We start from the raw sequence: 22,114 nt of genomic DNA, 5'->3' as shown, positions 1-22,114 counted from the left end.
GATGGCATTGGAGGAATGGAGGCACTGGCTCGAAGGGGCGGAACATCTGTACATTGTGTGGACTGACTACAAAAACCTGGAGTATCTCCGCACCACCAATAGCCTCAACTCCAGGCAGGCGAGATGGGCCCTGCTGTTTACCCAGTTCAACTTTTCCCTCACCTATCAGCCGGGGTCCAAGAACGTCAAGCCGGATGCCCTGCCTCACTGCTATAACCCCACAGCTACCACCCCGGAGCCCGAGACCATCCTTCCCACCTCGTGCCTGGCGACGGCACTCAGTTGGGGTATTGGGAAACAGGTCCGGGAGGCACAGCGGTCCCAGCCGAACCCTAGGGGGTCCCAGATAACCGGATGTTCGTGCCTGACGTTGTCCCCTCTGTGGTCCTGGAGTGGGCCCATTCCTCCAGGCTCGCCTGCCACCCAGGCTCCCGGCAGACCCTGGCCTACACACGACAGCACTTTTGGTGGCCTACCATGGTTCTGGACGTTGCCGCCTTTGTCGCTGCCTGCACGGTCTGTGCAAGGAACAAGACCCCTCGACAAGCTCCGGCTGGCCTCCTCCAACCTCTGCCCATTCCTTATCACCCAAGGTCTCAAATCTCCCTGGACTTCATCACGGGTCTCCCCGCTTCTGATGGCAACACCGCCATCCTGACCGTGGTGGATCGCTTTTCCAAGGCCGCCCACTTCATTCCTCTCCCCAAGTTACCCTCTGCCAAGGAGACGGCCCAGCTCATGGTGCAGCACATCTTCCGGATCTATGGACTGTCCGTGGACATGGTCTCTGACCGCAGCCCTCAGTTCTCGTCCCAGTTCTGGAAGGTGTTCTGCACCCTCATTGGGTCGTTGGCCAGCCTGTCCTCTGGGTTCCACCCCCAGTCTAACGGCCAGTCGGTGCGAGCCAACCATGACCTCGAGACCACCCTGCACTGCCAGGTCTCCGCCAACCCCACCACCTGGAGCCAGCAGCTGGTGTGGGTGGAATACGCCGGCAACACCCTTCCCTGCTCTGCCACGGGCCTATCACCATTTGAGTGTTCCCTTGGGTATTAGCCCCCACTCTTCCCTGAGCAGGAAGAGGAGGTCGGCATACCTTCTGCCCAGATGTTTGTCTACCGCTGTCGTCGTACCTGGAAGAGAGCACTCCTCAGGACCACCTCCAGGTATCGACAACAAGCGGATCGCCATCGGACCCCGGCTCCCCGGTATCGTCTCGGGCAGAAGGTATGGCTATCCACCCGGGATCTGCCCCTCCGGGTGGAATCCGGCAATCCTTCCCCCCGGTTTATCGACCCGTTACCCATCTCCAAGATCATTAGCCCCTCTGCTGTTCATCTTCTGTTGCCTCGTACCCTTTGTATTCATCCCACCTTTCATGTCTCCAGAGTCAAACCCATGTCTCACAGCCCTTTGTCTCCCTGAGCCTGTCTGCTACCCGGTACCGTTGCCCCACCTCTGGTTTACTGAGCCCTGCCTGCCTTGACCTGTCCATTGTCTGTCCCTGTTGGAATATTAAGCTATTGTTTATTCAACGTGGTCTGCATCTGGGTTGTACCTTCACACCTGATATACAGTATGGTGCATGGATGGACTTCTCATTCCCCTGATTTGGACCTACCTGATTACAAACATATTCCCCTCCATGTGTCAATACTTCTAAGCAGGCAGTAGTAATATCCAACTGAATGGATGTCGATATTACATTGATTGTTTACATTGTGGCCAACCCTCAGCTGGGACCAGTGTTAAGTCAGGACATTCACGAAGCATTTGCCATACTAGAACATAGATGCAGGATTATTTTCCTGCTGAAGCAAACTGGCTCAAAATTAAGATCCTACATCTGGAGAATTATCCACTCTGTAGGTGGTCCAACATTAACACTACAGTATATTCATTGTGTTTCATGTAAGATGTCATCCCTCATGGTTGCTGACTGTTCTCTTCTGTCTGTCTCCACAGAGAGTGGCACAGTGAGGATTGTGGGAGGTAACATAACAGTGGCCCAGGGCCACGAGGCCATCTTCCGGTGTGAGGCCTCTGGTTGGTTCCCTAAGCCCACAGTGATCTGGGTGGTGGATGGGGTCGTGGTGGACCAGAACAGCTACAACAGTAGCAGTGAGGCTCTGGACGGTCTGTATAACTCCATCAGCCTCCTCACTGTCCGTGGGGTCAACAGTGTCCAAGTGAAGTGCCTGGCCAGCGTATCTGCCCTGACCACCCCACTGTCCAGCTCCATCTACCTGGTGGTTGGTAAGAACTCTTCTGACTCTTCTGTCTGTCCAGGACCTCCGCCAGAACGAATCAGTTGGAAAGGCATTTGATTTCCATAGGGGGGCACGTTTTGTTTACGGGACAAGAGCATGCACACATTTTAAATTCGTTTTTATAGTAAATACATGTAATATAACTGTAGAAATGTATCAAATCAAATTTTATGGTTAGCACATGTTTAGCAGATGTTAATGCAAGTGTAGGGAAATGCTTGTGCTTCTAGTTCCGACAGTGCAGTAATATCCAACAAATAATCGAACAGTTCCACAACTACCTAATACATACAAATCTAAAGGGATGGAATAAAAATATGTACATATAAATATATGGATGAGCGATGACCGAGCAACATAGGCAAGATGCAATACGTGGTATAAAATACAGTACAGTTGAAGTCGGAAGTTTACATACACCTTAGCCAAATACATTTAAACTCAGTTTTTCACAATTCCTGACATTTAAACCTAGTAAAAATTCCCTGTCTTAGGTCAGTTAGGATCACCACTTAATTTTAAGAATGTGAAACGTCAGAATAATAGCAGAGAGAATGATTAATTTTAGCTTTTATTTCTTTCATCACATTCCCAGTGGGTCAGAAGTTTACATACACTCAATTAGTGTTTGGTAGCATTGCCTTTAAATTGTTTAACTTGGGTCAAACGTTTCGGGTAGCCTTCCACAAGCTTCCCACAATAAGTTGGATTAATTTTGTCCCATTCCTCCTGACAGAGCTGGTGTAACTGAGTCAGGTTTGTAGGCCTCCTTGCTTGCACACGCTTTTTCAGTTCTGCCAACAGATTTTCTATAGGATTGAGGTCAGGGCTTTGTGATGGCCACTCCAATACCTTCACTTTGTTGTCCTTAAGCCATTTTGCCACAATTTTGGAAGTATGCTTGGTGTCATTGTCCGTTTGGATGACCCATTTGCGACCAAGCTTTAACTCCTGACTGATGTCTTGAGATGTTGCTTCAATATATCCACATAATTTTCCTCCTCATGATGCCATCATCTAAGTGCACCAGTCCCTCCTGCAGCAAAGCACCCCCACAACATGATGCTGCCACCCCCGTGCTTCATGCTTGGGATGGTGTTCTTCGGCTTGCAAGCCTCCTCCTTTTTCCTCCAAACATAACAATGGTCATTATGGCCAAATAGTTATATTTTTGTTTCATCAGACCAGAGGACATTTCTCCAAAAAGTACGATCTTTGTCCCAATGTGCAGTTGCAAACCATAGTCTGACTTTTTTATGGCGGTTTTGGAGCAGTGGCTTCTTCCTTGCTGAGCGGCCTTTCAGGTTATGTCGTTATGAACTCGTTTTACTGTGGATATAGATACTTTTGAACCTGTTACCTCCAGCATCTTCACAAGGTCCTTTGCTGTTGTTCTGGGATTGATTTACACTTTTCGCACCAAAGTACGTTCATCTCTAGGAGACAGAACGCATCTCCTTCCTGAGCGGTATGACGGCTGCGTGGTCCCATGGTGTTTATGCTTGCGTACTATTGTTTGTACAGATGAACGTGTACCTTCAGGCGCTTGGAAATTGCGGTCTTGGCTTATTTCTTTAGATTTTCCCATGATGTCAAGCAAAGAGGCACTGAGTTTGAAGGTAGGCCTTGAAATACATCCACAGGTACAGCTCCAATTGACTCAATTGATGTCAATTAGCCTATCAGAAGCTTCTAAAGCCATGACCACATTTTCGGGAATTTTACAAGCTGTTTAAAGGCCTAGTCAGCTTCGTGTATGTAAACTTCTGACCCACTGGAATTATGATACAGTGAATTATAAATGAAATAATCTGTCTGTAAACAATTGTTGGAAAAATTACTTGTGTCATACACAAAGTAGATGTCCTAACTGACTTGCCAAAACTGTAGTTTGTTAACAAGAAATTTGTGGAGTGGTTGAAAAACAAGTTTTAATGACTCCAACATAAATGTATGAAAACCTCTGACTTCAACTATATATACATATGAGATGAGTAATGTAAACATTATTAAAGTGGCATTATTTATAGTGAATAGTAATCCATTTATTAAAGTGGCCAAGGATTCGAGTCTGTATGTAGGCAGCAGCCTCTCTGTGTTAGTGATGGCTGTTTAACAGTCTGATGGCCTGGAGATAGAAGCTGTTTTTCAGTCTCTCGGTCCCAGCTTTGATGCACCTGTACTGACCTCGCCTTCTGGATGGTAGCGGGGTGAACAGGCAGTGGCTCGGGTGGTTGATGTCCTTGATGATCTTACATTTTAATGTGCATGAACACAACCAGTCTGTTTTTATCTGATTGTCAAACAAATCACTTCAAAAGTAGGTTACCTTCGCACGTTTGTCCAAAATAATTCCAGCATCCAAACAGTACACTGTGCACCCGCCAACTTTCCTTCAATTTGCAAGTGGCTGAAACTATCTCACCAGAGAAACCATCCGAGCGTGTGAAACAGTGTTTTTCTGTCTTACTGTATGTAGCCCATGTATCTGATGCTGCCTGGCCAAAAAGAGTATGATATGCAATACTCTTTTTGGCCACCCAGCATCAGATACGTTGGCTACACATACTGAGACAGAGGGGCGCTGTTTTGCTCACTCGGATTCTTTCTCCGGTGAGATGGGTTACCTTCGCACGTATCTGACATTGATCAGTCTTTCTGTTTGCTTCTCGATCAAATAAATGATCAATATTTAAATGTTTTATTTGGACAGGGAAGAAGGTAAGGTAGGGCGGGCCGTTCCCCCTACGGCCAGCCCATAGTGCCGGCCATGTCTGGTCACTTCCAGTAGCCTGGACAGTACCTTCAACATGGATAGAATTTAGTGAGGTCTGCTTACACTGTCAGAAATGAGAACCCTTGCGGAGTCAGGAAAGGGAATTTATGGGTTCCTGGCCAAGTTGAGGTGCTGCCAAAAATCACAATTAAAAGCTGATGATCCTGGCTGGCCTTACAATTTTTAGAGCAATAAAAAATATGAGAAAGGATTAGAGCTACCTCCCTTAACATATGCCTTTGTACTGTTCTGTGGGACCGTGATTATTTTTCCATAATTACTTATTACATTAATAAATAAGTGAATGAATTCTTTGTTTATGCAGGTAGATACTTACATGATACAAGTTATGTATTTATTCCAATAGCACAGAGGCTCCATATTACATGTACATGAAAACTCCCATATATTGCCATTTATAATTTTCTGTAGTTCCGTCACACATTTGATTAGTTTAGTACTGTAACAACTAGTGGCAGGTTGGACTTACAATAGAACCTTCTGTCTCAATAGCCAACTGAGATTAAGGCTAAGATGTCAGTCTTCATTGTGATATTTACTAACCATACATACTAACTCACTAACTCTTACTTATCTTGAGACCACTGTTTCACCAGAGCCCCATGACTGGACTGTGCTCATCGCAGTCGTTTGTTCCATCGGTGGCTTCGCTCTGCTGGTGCTGCTCATCCTTGGAATCGTCTTCTGCTGCAAACGCAGAAAAGAAGCAAGTAAGAAGTCTTTCTTTAGCTTGTATCAAGGTCAAACCCCCTGTAGTCCAAGGAGCAGGAGTCATGCCCAAATCAAGCCTCTTGCTCTGTTTCACTGAAGAAAGTAGAAAACAAGTAGACTGAGTCAGGACAGGTCTCACTGATGTCCTCTATTAGGACAATGACAGGGTGAGATATATGCAGAGGCCTTCATCTAAATACAGGACACACCAGTCAGAAAATATAGTGACTTTAGGACTGTTTGGCTCCCGCTGCTTGCCTCTCATCTGTCCGATGCATACAGGATAGCTCAACAAGCAACAGACTTCAAGGAGATGCCAACAAAGAGATTGACTTGCAGTAAACTTTCTAATGAGTATGAAGGTTAATGTATGATCATTTGTGGATGTAGATTACTCACTGTCTGAAAGGGTACACATGAGGTCTAATATCAAAACTCTGACTATAGGTCTATAACACCTACCAGTAGGCCTATATGTCTAGGGACAAATGTTGGAGAATTAATTCGGTCACACTTTATTTAGATAGTCCGGATTTTCCATCTGTAGTTGCTCTACTGATGGTCATACTATCTGTTGATAAGCAAGTGCTTGCTAAGGTTAGGTTTAGAATAAGGGTTAGGTTAAGGTTAGGGTTAGACCTAGTGTTAGGGTTAGTAGATAGTTAGTTGAAATGTTACTGATAGCCTGTAGATAGCATCTACAGATCGACTATCCAAATAAAGTTGGACCTACTACATTCATCTTGGCATTATTACCATCAACAAAAGCAACACATGTCTATACCTGATTCATTATTATTTTCTCTCTGTGGTTCATTTCAGAATCCAGCTACCAGAAGGAAATGGGGTAAGAGAGTTCTGCTACCATTTTGTCCCCAATTACCAGATCAGTTACCTTGATCATTATGTGAGGTTTATAGTGTGATTGTTGCAGTGAAGTGTTTGATGTTTCCCAGGAGAACGAGGTCCCAGATCCAGATGAGTGGTGGTGCAGTGGGACAGAGACAGGGCAAGGATAACCCTGCATACGTGATAGACGGCAAAACAAGTAGGAGCTATTATTTCTGTCTTTACACACACACACAAAGGCACACACATGCGCCCGCATAGGCACTTATGCCTACACACAGATTGTAATGACATTTTCGATTAACAGAACACATTTTTAATGTTAACAAAATTATTTTAAGTTATGCCATGGTATGTTAATATAAGGCTCTTGCTGTCACATGTTCACAGCCATGCTGTCACATGTGTACACATTCTTCTATCCCTGGAAAAACTCCAATGGTAAAATACTGAGATGTATCTTTCTTACAGCAGGTGTCACCCACAGTGAATTCAACGATAGTGGTTACATCCAGACTAACTATACAAAACATTTTGAGGTACGTAATAATACATTGACACATGAGGTGGCCTCTAGATTTAAATGTGGATTTATTAATTTGTTCAGATGCCAATTTATTCTGTATGATTTATTTACAGTGTAATTGATTAGTTTTCATTACAGTAATGAGTCTGGTAAGAAGTACCTCATAAAACTTAACAAATGTAATATTAAAGTCAACTGTAATAAGTCATAACCTATGAATTTCAGGGTGATTGCATTTTCAGCTGAAGATTATTAGTCATTTTACATTTTAGTCATTTAGCAGACACTCTTATCCAGAGCGATTTACAATACTGAGTGCATATGTACTTTTTCATACTGGTCCCGCGTGGGAATCGAACCAACAACCCTAAAAGAGAGAGTGCGAGAGAGCTGTAAAGTGTTACTGTGCTCTTTCATTACCTAAATGGGAGAGGTTAAACATAAACTGTAAACCACATGTATCATTTGGGACACATTTAGGGAAGAGTATACACTGTAAACTATGTTTTGCTTTTGTTTACCAGATTCCTGATCTTGTCAACGGTAACCAGGTAGCAAATGGCCATGCCAGTGCATACAACATCCTGGGTGGAACTGGTGTCAGGAAACACAGACATGTTACTATTGTGTGAAGGAATTGTACAATCTTACTCACATACAGCAGAATCAAGCTGTAAAATATGTCAAATGTTCTCTAAATGTTTTAATGTTGCCCTTCTCTGCTCTTCATGTTATCATTTTGGAAACTTCCCCAACTTTTGAAACAAAGTGGTGCCTCTATTTTGGAACTAAGCCTCAAAGCGTTTGCTTGTAGGGAAACCTACCAGGCCAAATAATGTCAAAACACATCTATATCAACTAAGGGCAGGGGCATATGATGCCAACCAAACAAATTCTCCTTGAGTTTTAGGAGCACATCAGAGGGGTAAAGGACATCATCTGCTTTTTAAACTTCTGTATGGGGAGCAGAGTAAACTTGAAAAACCAGGTTGACCAATTGAGGTCGAAAGATCTCTTTCACAAGGGAGACCTGGAGGGGGCCAATGTTTATTAAAGTACATGGAAGATAAATAATTGTCACACTCGGCAAGCTATGCATTTCTATATGGTTTAATATAATGGCAAACTGTGTAAATTAGTCCATAAGCACGCACCCAAATTCTCTTTGACAGTAAGGTTTGGCAATGCAAGGTAAATGTGATGGAAACTCTGACAAACTGATTGATGCACCAAGGCCTGCCTCTCAATCGTCATGAGCACAGGGCTCCATAACTCTGTTAGGTTAAGAGCTTGTCCCCCCACAGCCCCAGCACCGCCACATTTCTATCTACTGTACCAGCTAGCATTGTGGTGGGCCTCATAAATTCAGCATGATTGAACCAGAGGTTTATGACAGTGAGCTGAAGTGCTCAGAGAGAATCCTCCACATTTCCTTCAGCCCATAAGAAGGTGTCTGAGTCTGTTGGAACTCTCACTGCTCCAGCCATTCAGGTTTAGGCCTATATCAATGTTCAAATGTATTCTCTTCTGGAATGTTACCCCATAGGTCTATTTTGTTAATGGCATGTATGCAATGTGATTTGCTAGACATATTGAGAAGTGCAATTACCCGAGACTAGGGTTGCAAAATTCTGGTAACTTTCCAGAAATGTCCAGGTTTTCTAGAAATCCAGGAAGGCGGATTCCATTTCCTGCTTATTCCCTCCTAATTTCAGGAATCATCCGGAAAACCAGGGAATGTATTTCAACCCTACCCGAAACAAAGTTTTGTCATACTCCAAAAACATGATGGTGTAGCAATTTCCTAAAAGAGTCTTCCATCATTATCATAGTGTAATAACTTCATAATCATGGGCCTTTTTGTTCAAACAGAACATAATCATAATAAATCAATTCTATATTTATAATAAAAATGACAACAATTCCATATGAGTGACCTCCATTCCATTTAACAATTGTTTACTGTAATACGCAACATCTTGTAATTGTGAGGTAGGGATTTACCAGATGAAGTATGTCAAATTGTTTTGACCGGGCCAAGTCTAGTGATGTATGATGTAATCAAATAAACACTTTCTAATTTTCCTACCAAAGACATTACCGTGACTAATATAACGTTTCAGAGTGCAACATAAGCATGGTAAATAATAACAACCATTTCAGAGGTAAAGTTTCCAAAAGCCATGGGGTGTAAAAGCCATGGAGAGTCAATCGGTCAGCCTGCATCAGTGGATCTCAGTGCTTTCTAATCTGAAATGACATCATCTGCATCATGGTGTTGCATAACAATGCTGCTTGGACTAATGAAGCAATTAAAGAGGATGGTTGACAGAAATACACTCAACCACACATACAAGGACGTTCTACCTCAAACCTACAATACCAGTCAAAGGTTTGGACACACCTACTCATTCAAGGGTTTTTCTTTATTTTTACTATTTTCTACAGAATAATAGTGAAGAGATAAAAAACTATGAAATAACACATATGGAATCATGTTATAACCCAAAAATATATTTTAGATTTAAGATTCTTCAGAGTAGCCACCCTTTGCCTTGATGACAGCTTTGCACACTCTTGGCATTCTCTCAACCAGCTTCATGAGGTAGTCACCTGGAACGCATTTCAATTAACAGGTGTGCCTTTTTTTAAATTAATTTGTGGAATTTCTTTCCTTCTTAATGCGTTTGAGCCAATCAGTTGTGTTGTGACAAGGTAGGGGTGGTATACAGAAGATAGCCCTATTTGGTAAAAGACCAAGTCCATATTATGGCAAGAACAGCTCAAATAACCAAAGAGAAATGACAGTCCATCATTACTTTAAGATATGAAGGTCAGTCAAGAACTTTGAAAGTTTCTTCAAGTGCAGTCGCAAAAATGATCAAGCGCTATGATAAACTGGCTCTCATGAGGACCGCCACAGGAAAGGAAGACCCAGAGTTATCTCTGCTGCAGAGGATAAGTTCATTAGAGTTACCAGTCTCAGAAATTGCAGCCCAAATAAATGCTACACAGAGTTCAAGTAACAAACACATCTCAACATCAACTGTTCAGAGGAGACTGTGTGAATTAGGCCTTCATGGTTGAATTGCTGCAAAGAAACCACTTTTAAAGTACGCCAATAAGAAGAAGAGACTTGCTTGGGCCAAGAAACACGAGCAATGGGCATTAGACCGGTGGAAACCTGTCATTTTGGTCTGATGAGTCCAAATGTGAGATTTTTGGATTCAACCGCCATGTCTTTGTGAGGCGCAGAGTAGGTGAACGGATGATCTCTTCATGTGTGGTTCCCACCATGAAGCATGGAGGAGGAGGTGTGATGGTGTGGGGGTGCTTTGCTGGTGACACTGTCTGTGATTTATGTAGAATTCAAGGCACACCTGTAACGCCCTGGCCAAAGAGAGGGGTTTTTGTTCTTTATTTTGGTTAGGCCAGGGTGTTACATTGGGTGGGCGTTCTATGTTCCTTTTTCTAGGTTTTGGTATTTCTTTGTTTTGGGCCGTGTGTGTGGCTCCCAATCAGGCACAGCTGAAGCTCGTTGCCGCTGATTGGGAGTCACACATAAGGAGCATGTTTTTCCTTTGGGTTTTGTGGGTAATTGTTTCTGTCAGTGTTTTGTTCCAGACAGGACTGTTTGCTGTCGGTTTACTCTTTTCTTGTTTTGTATAGTGTTCATGTTGTTGATATTAAATTCTAATAATGAACACTAACTCCGCTGCACCTTGGTCCACTTCTTCAGACGACAGCCGTTACAACACCTAACTAGCATGGCTACCACAGCATTCTGCAGTGATACGCCATCCCATCTGGTTTGGGCTTAGTGGGACTATCATTTGTTTTTAACAGGACAATAACCCAGGACAATGACCCAACACACCCATCATACCTCCAGTGAAATGACGCTGACAGAGATGGTCGACTCGCTTCAGGTTCTTAGAAAACTATGCAGTTATTTGTTCTTTTATGTATTATTTCTTACATTGTTATCCTAGAAAATCTAAAGTTTTATTACATACAGCCAGGAAGAACTATTGGATATAAAAGCGATGTCAACTTACCATCATTATGACCAGGAATACGTCTCAAGCGGATCCTTTGCTCGGACCTCCACCCTGGACACGCGATCTTATCCCAGAGGCCGACCCAAAACAAAACGGACGCCGCAGCAAAGCCAGACGGAGCGGCCTACTGGTCAGACTCAGAAGACGAGCACACCATCCACCACTTCCAAGCATGTTACTCACCAATGTCCAATCTCTAGATAACAAGGTGAACGAAATTAGGGCACAAGTTGCCTTCCAGAGAGACATCAAAGATTGTAACATTCTGTTTCACGGAAACATGGTTCACTTGGGATATGTTGTCAGAGTCGGTACAGCCATCCGGTTTCTTCACGCATTGTACCGACAGAAACAAACATCTCTCTGGTAAGAAGAAGGGGTGGGGTGTATGCCTTATGATTAACGACTCATGGTGTAATCACAACAATATACAGGAACTCAAGTCCTTTTGTTCACCTGACCTAGAATTCCTTACAATTAAATGCCGACCACATTATCTTCCAAGACAATTCTCTTTGATTATAGTCACAGCCGTGTATATCCCCCCCAAGCAGATCCCTCGCCAGCCCTGAAAGAACTTCACTGGACTCTATGTAAACTGTAAATCATACATCCTGAGGCTGCATTTACTGTAGCTGGAGATTTTAACAAAGCTAACCTAAGAACAATTCTGGTAGTATTCTGGATCATTGCTACTCGAACTTCCGCGATGCATACAAAGCCCTCCCCTGCCCTGCATTTGGCAAGTCTGACCATTACTCCATTTTGTTGGTCCCAGCCTATAGACAGAAACTAAAACAGGAAACGTCCATGCTCAGGTCAATACAACGCTGGTCTGACCAATCGGATTCCACGCTTCAAGATTGCTTCGATCATGGGGACTGGGATATGTTCCGGATAGCCTCAGACAACAACATTGATGGATACGCCGACTCTGTGAGCGAGTTTATTAGCTAGTGCATCGGAGATGTCGTGTCCTCTGTGACTATTAAAACCTTCCCTAACCAGAAACAGTGGATTGATGGCAGCATTCGCACAAAACTGAAAGCGCGAACCACCGCTTTTAATCATGGCAAAGCGACCGGAAACATGATCGAACAGAAAAAGTGCAGCTTTTCCCTCTGCAAGGCAGTCAAACAAGCGACGCGTCACTATAGAGACAATGTAGAGTCGCAAATCAACGGCTCAAATATGATATGGGGCAGGGTCTAGTCAATCACGGATTACAAAAAGAAAACCAGCCCCATTGTGGACATCCACGTCTTGCTCCCAGACAAATTAAACAACTTCTTTGCTCACTTTGAGGACAATACAGTGCCACTGACATGGCCCGCTACCAAATCCTGTAGCTCTCCTTCTCCGTGGCCAAAGTGAGTAAAACATTTAAACGTGTTAACCCTCGCATGGCTGCCGATCCAGACAGCATCCCTAGCCGTGTCCTCAGAGCACGCGCAGACCAGGTGACTGGTGTGTTTACGGACATATTCAACCAATCCCTATTCGAGTCTGTTGTCCCCACATGCTTCAAGATAGCCACCATTGTTCCTGTTCCCAAGAAAGCTAGGGTAACTGAACTAAATGACTATCACCCCATTGCACACACTTCTGTCATCATGAACTGCTTTGAGAGACTAGTCAAGGATCATATCACCTCCACCCTACCTGATACCCTAAACCCACTCCAATTTGCTTACCGCCCCAATCGGTCCACTGACGATGCAATCGCCATCACACTGCACACTGCACAATCCCATCTGGACAAGAGGAATACCTATGTAAGAATGCTGTTCATTGACTACAGCTCAGCATTTAACACCATAATACCCTCCAAACTTGTCACTTAGCCCGAGACCCTGGGTCTCGACCCCGCCCTGTGCAACTGGGTCCTGGACTTTCTGACGGGCCGCCCCTAGGTGGTGAAGGTAGGAAACAACATCTCCACCCCGCTGATCCTCAAAACTGGGGCCCCACAAGGGTGCGTTCTCAGCCCTCTCCATACAGTCATGTAGGCTCTCCACCCATGACTGTATGGCCATGCACGCTTCCAACTCAATCATCAAGTTTGCAGACGATACTACAGTTGTAGGCCTGATTACCAACAATGACGAGACAGCCTACAGGGAGGAGGTGAGGGCCCTCGGAGTGTGGTGTGAGGAAAAAAACCTCTCACTCAACTCCAACAAAACAAAGGAGATGATCGTGGACTTCAGGAAACAGCAGACGGAGCACCCCCCCCCCCCCACCCACCCCCTCCACATCGATGGGTCAGCAGTGGAGAAGGTGGAAGGTTTTAAGTTCCTCTCCGTACACATCACGGACAAACTGAAATGGTCCACCCACACAGACAACGTGGTGAAGAAGGCACAACAGCGCCTCTTCAACCTCAGGAAGCTGAAGAAATGTGGCTTGTCATCTAAAATGCTCACAAACTTTTACAGATGCACAATCGAGAGCATCCTGTCGGGTTGTATCACCGCCTGGTACGGCAATTGCACTGCCCTCAACCGCAAGGCTCTCCAGAGGGTAGTGCGGTCTGCACAATGCATCACCTACAGCACCCGATGTCACAGGAAGGCCGAAAAGATCATCAAGGACAACAACCAACAGAGCCACTGCCTGTTCACACCGCTATCAACAAGCTACTAACATAGAGAGGCTGCTGCCAACATACAGACTCAAATCTCTGGCCATTTAACCTCTCTTGGTTACGCTAGCATAGGTAGCGGAGGTGGGACGCCACCCACAGTTCACACTATTCAACAGCCAGTGAAAAATCAGTGCCAAATTCTAAACCACAAAATGTCATTATTCAAAGTTCTGAAACATATGACATTTTACACCATTTTAAAGATACACGTCTCCTTAATGTAACCACATTGTCCGATTTCAAAAAGGCTTTACGGCGAAAGCATAAAGTTAGATTATGTTAGGACAGTTCCAACACAAGAAAAACCACACAGCCATTTTCCTAGCAAGGACAGGCGTCACAAAAAACAGAAAACCAGCTAAAATTATGCACTAACCTTTGACGATCTTCATCAGATGACACTTCTAGGACATCATGTTACACAATACATGCATTTTTTGTTCAATCAAGTTGATATTTATATCCAAAAACAGCATTTTACATTGGCGCATGATGTTCAGAAAATATTTTGCCTCCAATACTGCCGGTGAATGAGCACAACAATTTACAAAAATACTCATCATAAACGTTGATAAAATATTAAACTGTTATTCAAAGAATTATAGATGAACATCTCCTTTGTGCAACTGCTGTGACAGATTAAAAAAAAAGCTTCACGGGGAAAGCACACTTTGCAATAATCTGAGTACTGCGCTCAGAAAAAGACATCAAGCAATACAGATACCCGCCATTTTGGAGTCATCTAAAATCATAAATAGCATTCGAAATATTCACTTACCTTTGATGATCTTCATCAGAAGGCACTTCCAGGAATCCCAGGTGCACAATAAATGTTGTTTTGTTCGATAAAGTCCATAATTTATGTCCAAATACCTCCTTGTTGTTTGCGGGTTCAGTAAGCTACTCCAAGTGTAGGAAGCGCGGCCAAAATGTCACGACGAAAAGTCCAAAAAAGTTCTATTTACGTTCGTTCAAACATGTCAAACGTTGTATAGCATCAATCTTTAGGGCCTTTTTAACCTCTCTGGCGCAGGTGGGACGAATTCGTCCCACCTACGTAACAGCCACTTGAATCCAGTGGCGCGATTTTTGAAACGTTTGAAATACTATTACTTCAATTTCTCAAACATATGACTATTTTACAGCTATTTAAAGACAAGACTCTCGTTAATCTAACCACACTGTCCGATTTCAAAAAGGCTTTACAACGAAAGCAAAACATTAGATTATGTCAGGAGAGTGCCCAGCCAGAAATAATCAGACACCCATTTTTCAAGCTAGCATATAATGTCACAAAAACCCAAACCACAGCTAAATGCAGCACTAACCTTTTATGATCTTCATCAGATGACACACCTAGGACATTATGTTATACAATACATGCATGTCTGTTCAATCAAGTTCATATTTATATCAAAAACCAGCTTTTTACATTAGCATGTGACGTTCAGAAAAAGCATACCCCCCGCAAACTTCCGGGGAATTTACTAACAGTTTGCTAAATTACTCACGATAAACGTTCACAAAAAGCATAACAATTATTTTAAGAATTATAGATACATTACTCCTCTATGCACTCGATATGTCCGATTTTAAAATAGCTTTTCGGATGAAGCACATTTTGCAATATTCTAAGTACATAGCCCAGCCATCACGGGCTAGCTATTTAGACACCCGGCAAGATTAGCCTTCACCAAAATCATATTTCCTATAAGAAAAATGGTCTTACCTTTCCTGTTCTTCGTCAGAATGCACTCCCAGGACTTCTACTTCAATAACAAATGTAGGTTTGGTCCCAAATAATCCATTGTTATGTTCCATCAGCGACGTTTTGTTCTTGCGTTCTAGACACTATCAGAATTGTAAATCACGGTCGTGCGCATGTCACAGAACGTGACAAAAAAATTCTAAATATTCCATTACCGTACTTCGAAGCATGTCAACCGCTGTTTAAAATCAATTTTTATGCAATTTATCTCGTAGAAAAGCGATAATATTCAGACCGGGAATCTGCAATAAGCTAAACAGCCGAATGAAAATACTCCACGGGGGCGAATCGCTCATGCGCCTAGTTCTATTGTCACCTAATGGGACACTTGGAAGAGGCGATAATGTGTTTCAGCCTGAGGCTGCCTCGTCATCGTTCAGGTTTTTCCCGGGTTCTGAGAGCCTATGGAAGCCGTAGGAAGTGTCACGTTACAGCTAAGATCCTTACTCTTCAATAAACAGAGGCAAGAAGAACGACTCCTTGTCAGACAGGCCACTTCCTGCATGAAACCTTGTCAGGTTTTTGCCTGCCATAGGAGTTCTGTTATACTCACAGACACCATTCAAACAGTTTTAGAAACTTTAGGGTGTTTTCTATCCAAAGCCAATAATTATATGCATATTCTAGTTACTGGGCAGGAGTAGTAACCAGATTAAATCGGGTACGTTTTTTATCCGGCCGTGTAAATACTGCCCCCTAGCCCTAACAGCTTAAAGTGGCGTTATTTAAAGTGGCTAGTGATACCTTTATTAAGTACATTTATTTAACCTCTCTTGGGTAGAGGGCAGTATTTTCACGGCCGGATGAAAAAATGGTCCACCACCCAAAGGACATCCAGCCAACTTGACACAACTGTGGGAAGCATTGAAGTCAACATGAGCCAGCATCCCTGTGGAATGCTTTCGACACCTTGTAGAGTCCATGATCTGATGAATTGAGGCTGTTCTGAGGGCAAAAGCGGGTGCATCTCAATGTTAGGAAGGTGTTCTTAATGTTTTGTACACTCAGTGTACATCAAGTAGACAGAAACTAAAGAAGTCATATTTCCCCACACATAAATATGCACGTTTTATCTCAGTTAGTCTCTTTCATAAAAACACTAAGGCAGGGTGCCAGCCTGGTTTGTGGTGGTGGCAGGGTACGGACAGAATAGGCTTTATTTGCGATTACAATTCAATTAATTTTAATCTCTTAATATGGAAATGCATTCCGATGCCCACAAGCGATGCAAAGCATCCACAAGTATTTATTGGAGCAAATTCACTCTGACTAGTCAGTGTGTGGTTGGTTTCCATGCTGTATAACAGGGTCTGAACCCAGATGACCTGCTCTTGGTAGCCCAGGGACTGCCAGCCAAACGATTAACACTGCACTTGTACCCCACAACGCGTCAGCAGAGAGTAACTCACCCTGCTGTCTGGACCCAGATCGAACACCAATGCCCCCAGGAGCCTCGACGTTCCACACACACACACACACACACACACACACACACACACACACACACACACACACACACACACACATCTAAGTGATGACGAGATCTCTCTGTTCTTGTTTTAAGTTTGTGACTGCGTGTACACAACATGGCAAGAGAGTAAAGAGCTCAACATTGGCTAATTTAGGCAGTCATTTAATTAGTTTGATTTAATTTGATTTCTTTCAATTGGCTGCTGCGCCCTTGGGCAGATAACTGCAGAAGTGAGAATTTGGAAGGTCAGCCAGCCAGTTCAGTTTATTATTCCACATTACTGTGCTGCATGTCCTGCAGCCTTGGGCTGGCTGTTTGCTGGTGGACAGTGGACTGTGTTGTTGCTAGAGCAGGCCTGACAGGACGAGAGGGGGAGACCAACAGGCAGACACCCCTAGCAATGGCAATGCAAACAAACCTTGGTGCAAGGAAATATGGTAACAGGCTAAATACGGACTAAGAATACTTTTAGGTTGTAAGTAACTGAAGAAAGGAAGTCAGATGAAAGAAAAGAGGGCTAGGGGAAAACAAGATAAGACACACCATATGTCATCGACGTCCTGTGGTTTGAAGTCTATTTCCCCCCTCTGTGTCTACAGATCTAAATGATATTAATGACCATGCATATGAACGCAAATGAATCCATGTGTGAAACATTATTTTTGACATATTTTACGCACTACTTACAAAGCCTCCAGGGCTATGATTTAACATTCAGTCTGTGCTTGGCTGAGAATCATCGAGTCCACATTTTCGGCAGTGCTGTTTAATCCATAGCTGATATTTCTCTAATGTTTATGCTCAAACAGTGAAATAGAGGGGGTATAGAGTACGATTCATCATCAGCCACCAGGGACACTGAGACAACCATTTGGTAACACTTTTGAGAAGATTTTTTAAGTATTGTTTTTGATTGAATATGTTTGATTTAAATACATACTTGGACTTTTGTTGTTGTATTATCATACCTACAGGTCACTGAACCTGCACAATTATCTGAGTTATTACCCATTACTGTTGGCTAAGCACCAACTAGGCGTTTAATAGAAAGCTGATGTCTATATGAGATACAAGCTTCTTTACGAGACCACACTGTATAATATCTCCAGAGTATTCTGACTATCCTCTAGAAAATAATAATAAAATAACATTTCCTTATGACGTGTGTACTCAGAATACCTCCCCATCCCTCAGTGGTATGGTTTGAGGAACAATAGGAGCATCTACAGTTCAGCATCTTGATTGGTCACTCTGTGATTACTCTGAGAGGCTGCCTCAGTATCAAAAGTGTGATGGACTGCAGCCCACTTTGGTGCAATCTCGGCTTGACATCAAAGGAGGCTGGTGAGGGGAGGACGGATCATAATAATGGACGGAATGGAGTGAATTGAATGGTATCAAACTCATGGAAAACCAGGTGTTTGATGTGTTTGATACCATCCCATTTATTCCGTTTCAGCCATTACCATGAGCCTGTCCTCCCCATTTAAAGTGCCACCAGCCACCACTGATTGATACACAAGGAACAGCTAACAGAACATCTGAATAGAGAACACATCCCACCATCGGTCACAGCCAGGAAGAGTAGGTCTTCATGTTTTACTTACGTGATAATGCCCGAGAAGCCGGTGTTTGGAAGATCTTTTGGCACGGGTGTTGTTAGGCCCAAACGTGCCAATATATCCTTCAAACACCAGCTTCGAGGGCGTTATCAATTTTATACAACGGGTTACCAACATATTCAAATAATGATTGACATATTTTCATTTAAAACGTTGTTTTGATTAATTTATTCATACTATTTCATCCTTCCACAAGATATAGTCCTGACACGTTCAGTCTTTTTGTTCTGTATCTATGGACGCGACCCAGTCATTTGTTCTAAATGTTCCATTGCCATACTGGCTGGCAACACTCTTATCCCTTGCTTACTAGCTAGCCAGCTATGACTAACTTACAGTGAATCAAACAATTCAGCCAGAATAACAGCAACGTTTCTGCATTTTCATTTGTTTAAGCTGTTTTCTAGTGACATTTATTGGATACATCCATAACAATGAGATAAATGGGGGCCTCCCGAGTGACGCAGCGGTCACCACAGACCCAGGTTTGATTCCAGACTGTGTTACAGCCGGCCGTGACCGGGAGACCCATTAGGCGGCGCACAACTGGCCCAGCATTGTCTGGGTTAGGGCAGGGTTTGGCCGGCTGGGATTTCCTTGTGCCATTGGGCTCTAGCGACTCCTTGTGGCGGGTCATGCGCCTGCAACCTGACTCTGGTGACCAGCTGGACGGCGTTTCCGCCGACACATTGGTGCAGCTGACTTCCGGGTTAAGCGAGCAGTGTGTCAAGAAGCAGTGCGGCTTGGCAGGATCGTGTTTCAGAGGACGCATGGCTCTCGACCTTTGCCTCTCCCAAGTCCGTAGGGGAGTTGCAGCGATGGGACAAGACTGTAACTACCAATTGGATATTGGCTGCTTTGAGGAGGGAGTCGAGAATGTGCCTTGTGCAGGCACAGACAATAGAGCCCATGTTAGTTTGAATCTTCAGTGTGAAAATTCTCTACATGAGAGGCCATTTCATTTGTGCATGTCATCATTGATTGCAGTCTGTTGTATTGACAGTGGAATATAACCGTTTATCAGTCGGTCCTGCATGTCCTAATACAGACTACCACTGAGACCACCACATTGTCTTTACAAATGCTCACCAGTAGATGGTTCTTGCCTATATGAACCTGACCTTAGCAATATGAGACCAACATTGCATCTGGGCTTGGCTTCAAATTGTCAGACTCGGCAAGTGTGGACTGCTTGGAGAGTCTGGGTTGCACAGTGCATCGGAAGGCATAGTTTTGGGAATGCATATAGGCTCCGGGGTAGTCTCCAAGTATAACATCTGACAGGGTAGAACTGCTTGGCTTAGTTTGATTTGTCACAAAATGAACTATTGTTTAAAAGGAAGCACAGTCAGGTAAACTGAGTGCCTAAACTGTGGTGTGCTGTCACAGTCTCATGTTCAGTAGGCTATTATACTTCTGGCCAGCCTGTATGTGTGTGTAAATACCATTAGTAACTATTAAAAAACAAACGATCCCCTACCATTGTAAGTTACTAAATTCATTAAAGCATGTTGGATGAATGATTAAATAATAAATAATGTAGATAGTATAACAAAAATGTACTTGTAAAAATGACTCACTACAAAAATGAACCTATGGAAAATAATTTAACCCGTCGATAAAGGCCACTTAAACAGGCAGCTGAATCAACCAATCAGCAGTGCCTGTAAAATGAATCCCTCACATTCTGTGCCTTACCAGAGTGGTTCCCAACTCCAGTCCTCATGTTGTCCCAACAGCACACATTTTTGTTATAGCCCTGGACAAAAAACACCTGATTCAACTCATTGGAGAGACTGGTGATTAGTTGACAAGTTGAATCAGGTGTGCTTGTCCGGGGCTACTGTAACGACTGCCATGAGTGAGAGTGGACCAAAGCGCAGCGGAGTTAGTGTTCGTCATATTTAATTGAGGAAGAACACTATACAAACAAAACAAGAAAAAAACCGACAGCCAAACAGTCCTGTCAGGTGAAACACAATGACAGAAACAATTACCCACAAAACCCCAACGGAAAAACATGCACTTATGTGTGACTCCCAATCAACCACAACGGACTTCAGCTGTGCCCGATTGGGAGCCACACACGGCCCAAAACAAAGAAATACAAAAACATAGACAAAGAACACCCAATGTAACACCCTGGCCTAACCAAAATAAAGAACAAAAAACCCCTCTCTATGGCCAGGGCGTCACAGTACCCCCCCCCCCCCCCCCCCCCAAGGTGCGGGACGTGGCTGGGTGGGCGTTCTTACGGCGGCGGCTCAGGTGCGGGACGTGGCCTCTGCCCCACCCTTGGCGTTGCCCTCTTAGGTGGCACACCTGGTCGGCAATGGCTGCGCCTGGCTGGCGGGCGCCGATGACTGTGCCCGGCTGGCTGACGACCCTTGCTGCGCCCGGCTGGCGGGCGGTGATGGCTGCGCCCGGCTGGCAGGCCACTCTGGCAGATCCGGCACGGCGGGCCACTCTGGCAGATCCGGCACGGCGGGCCACTTTGGCAGATCCGGCACGGCGGGCCACTCTGGCAGATCCGGCACGGCGGGACACTCTGGCAGCTCCAAACAGGCGGGCCACTCTGGCAGCTCCGAACAGGCGGGCCACTCTGGCAGCTCCGGACAGGCGGGCCGCTGTGGCAGCTCCTGACTGGCGGGCGGCTCTGGCAGCTCCTGACTGGCGGGCCGCTGTGGCAGCTCCTGACTGGCTGGCGGCTCTGGCAGCTCCTGACTGGCGGGCGGCTCTGGCAGCTCCTGACTGGCGGGCGGCTCTGGCAGCTCCTGACTGGCGGGCGGCTCTGGCAGCTCCTGACTGGCGGGCGGCTCTGGCGGCTCCGGACTGGCGATGTTAGGCTGACGCACTAGATGCCTGATGCGTGGGGCTGGTACAGGATGTGCCAGTCTGGGCACACGCACCTTAGGGCTAGTGCGGGGAGTGGGAACAGGCCGAGTCAGACTGGGCTGACGCACCTCAGGGCTAGTGCGGGTAGCTGGCCTGGGGCTCCATCCTCGCCCCGCCAAACTGCCCTTGTGCCCCCCCAAAAAAGATTCTTGGGGCTGCCTCTCGGGTTCCCTTACCAGCCGTGTTCCCCGGTCCTCGCCAGATATCCTCCGCTGCTTGGTCCTGGTATGGTGGGTAATTCTGTTACGACTGCCATGAGAGAGAGTGGACCAAATGCAGCGGAGTTAGTGTTCGTCATATTTAATTAAGGAAGAACACTATACAAACAAAACAAGAAAAAAACCGACAGCCAAACAGTCCTGTCAGGTGAAACACAATGACAGAAACAATTACCCACAAAACCCCAACGGAAAAACATGCACTTATGTGTGACCCCCAATCAACCACAACGAACTTCAGCTGTGCCTGATTGGGAGCCACACACGGCCCAAAACAAA

The 22,114-nt window shown here is 44.7% G+C and overlaps 1 protein-coding gene across 4 annotated transcripts in view; it reads left to right on the top strand.

The window, feature by feature from the left end:
* Nucleotides 1–9,239, top strand: part of igsf5a (immunoglobulin superfamily, member 5a) — a 32,241-nt gene extending 23,002 nt beyond the window's left edge. For 2 of the 4 annotated variants that reach the window (XM_029691239.1, XM_029691240.1), the window contains exons 4-9: nucleotides 1,966–2,256; nucleotides 5,664–5,777; nucleotides 6,601–6,625; nucleotides 6,735–6,826; nucleotides 7,099–7,166; nucleotides 7,678–9,239. In XM_029691239.1, the coding sequence (XP_029547099.1) occupies nucleotides 1,966–2,256; nucleotides 5,664–5,777; nucleotides 6,601–6,625; nucleotides 6,735–6,826; nucleotides 7,099–7,166; nucleotides 7,678–7,785 (698 nt within the window). In that variant the 3' untranslated portion in view covers nucleotides 7,786–9,239. The remainder of the gene's footprint in view (nucleotides 1–1,965; nucleotides 2,257–5,663; nucleotides 5,778–6,600; nucleotides 6,626–6,734; nucleotides 6,827–7,098; nucleotides 7,167–7,677) is intronic. The other 2 variants (XM_029691242.1, XM_029691241.1) reach the window with 2 other exon arrangements.
* Nucleotides 9,240–22,114: the final 12,875 nt, after the last annotated feature.

The sequence above is a fragment of the Salmo trutta genome, chromosome 15 (genome assembly GCF_901001165.1).
Source record: "Salmo trutta chromosome 15, fSalTru1.1, whole genome shotgun sequence".
Classification (NCBI taxonomy): Eukaryota; Metazoa; Chordata; class Actinopteri; order Salmoniformes; family Salmonidae; genus Salmo; species Salmo trutta.
Note: the sequence above shows the minus strand (reverse complement) of the source record. Positions and strands in the feature narration are given on the sequence as shown.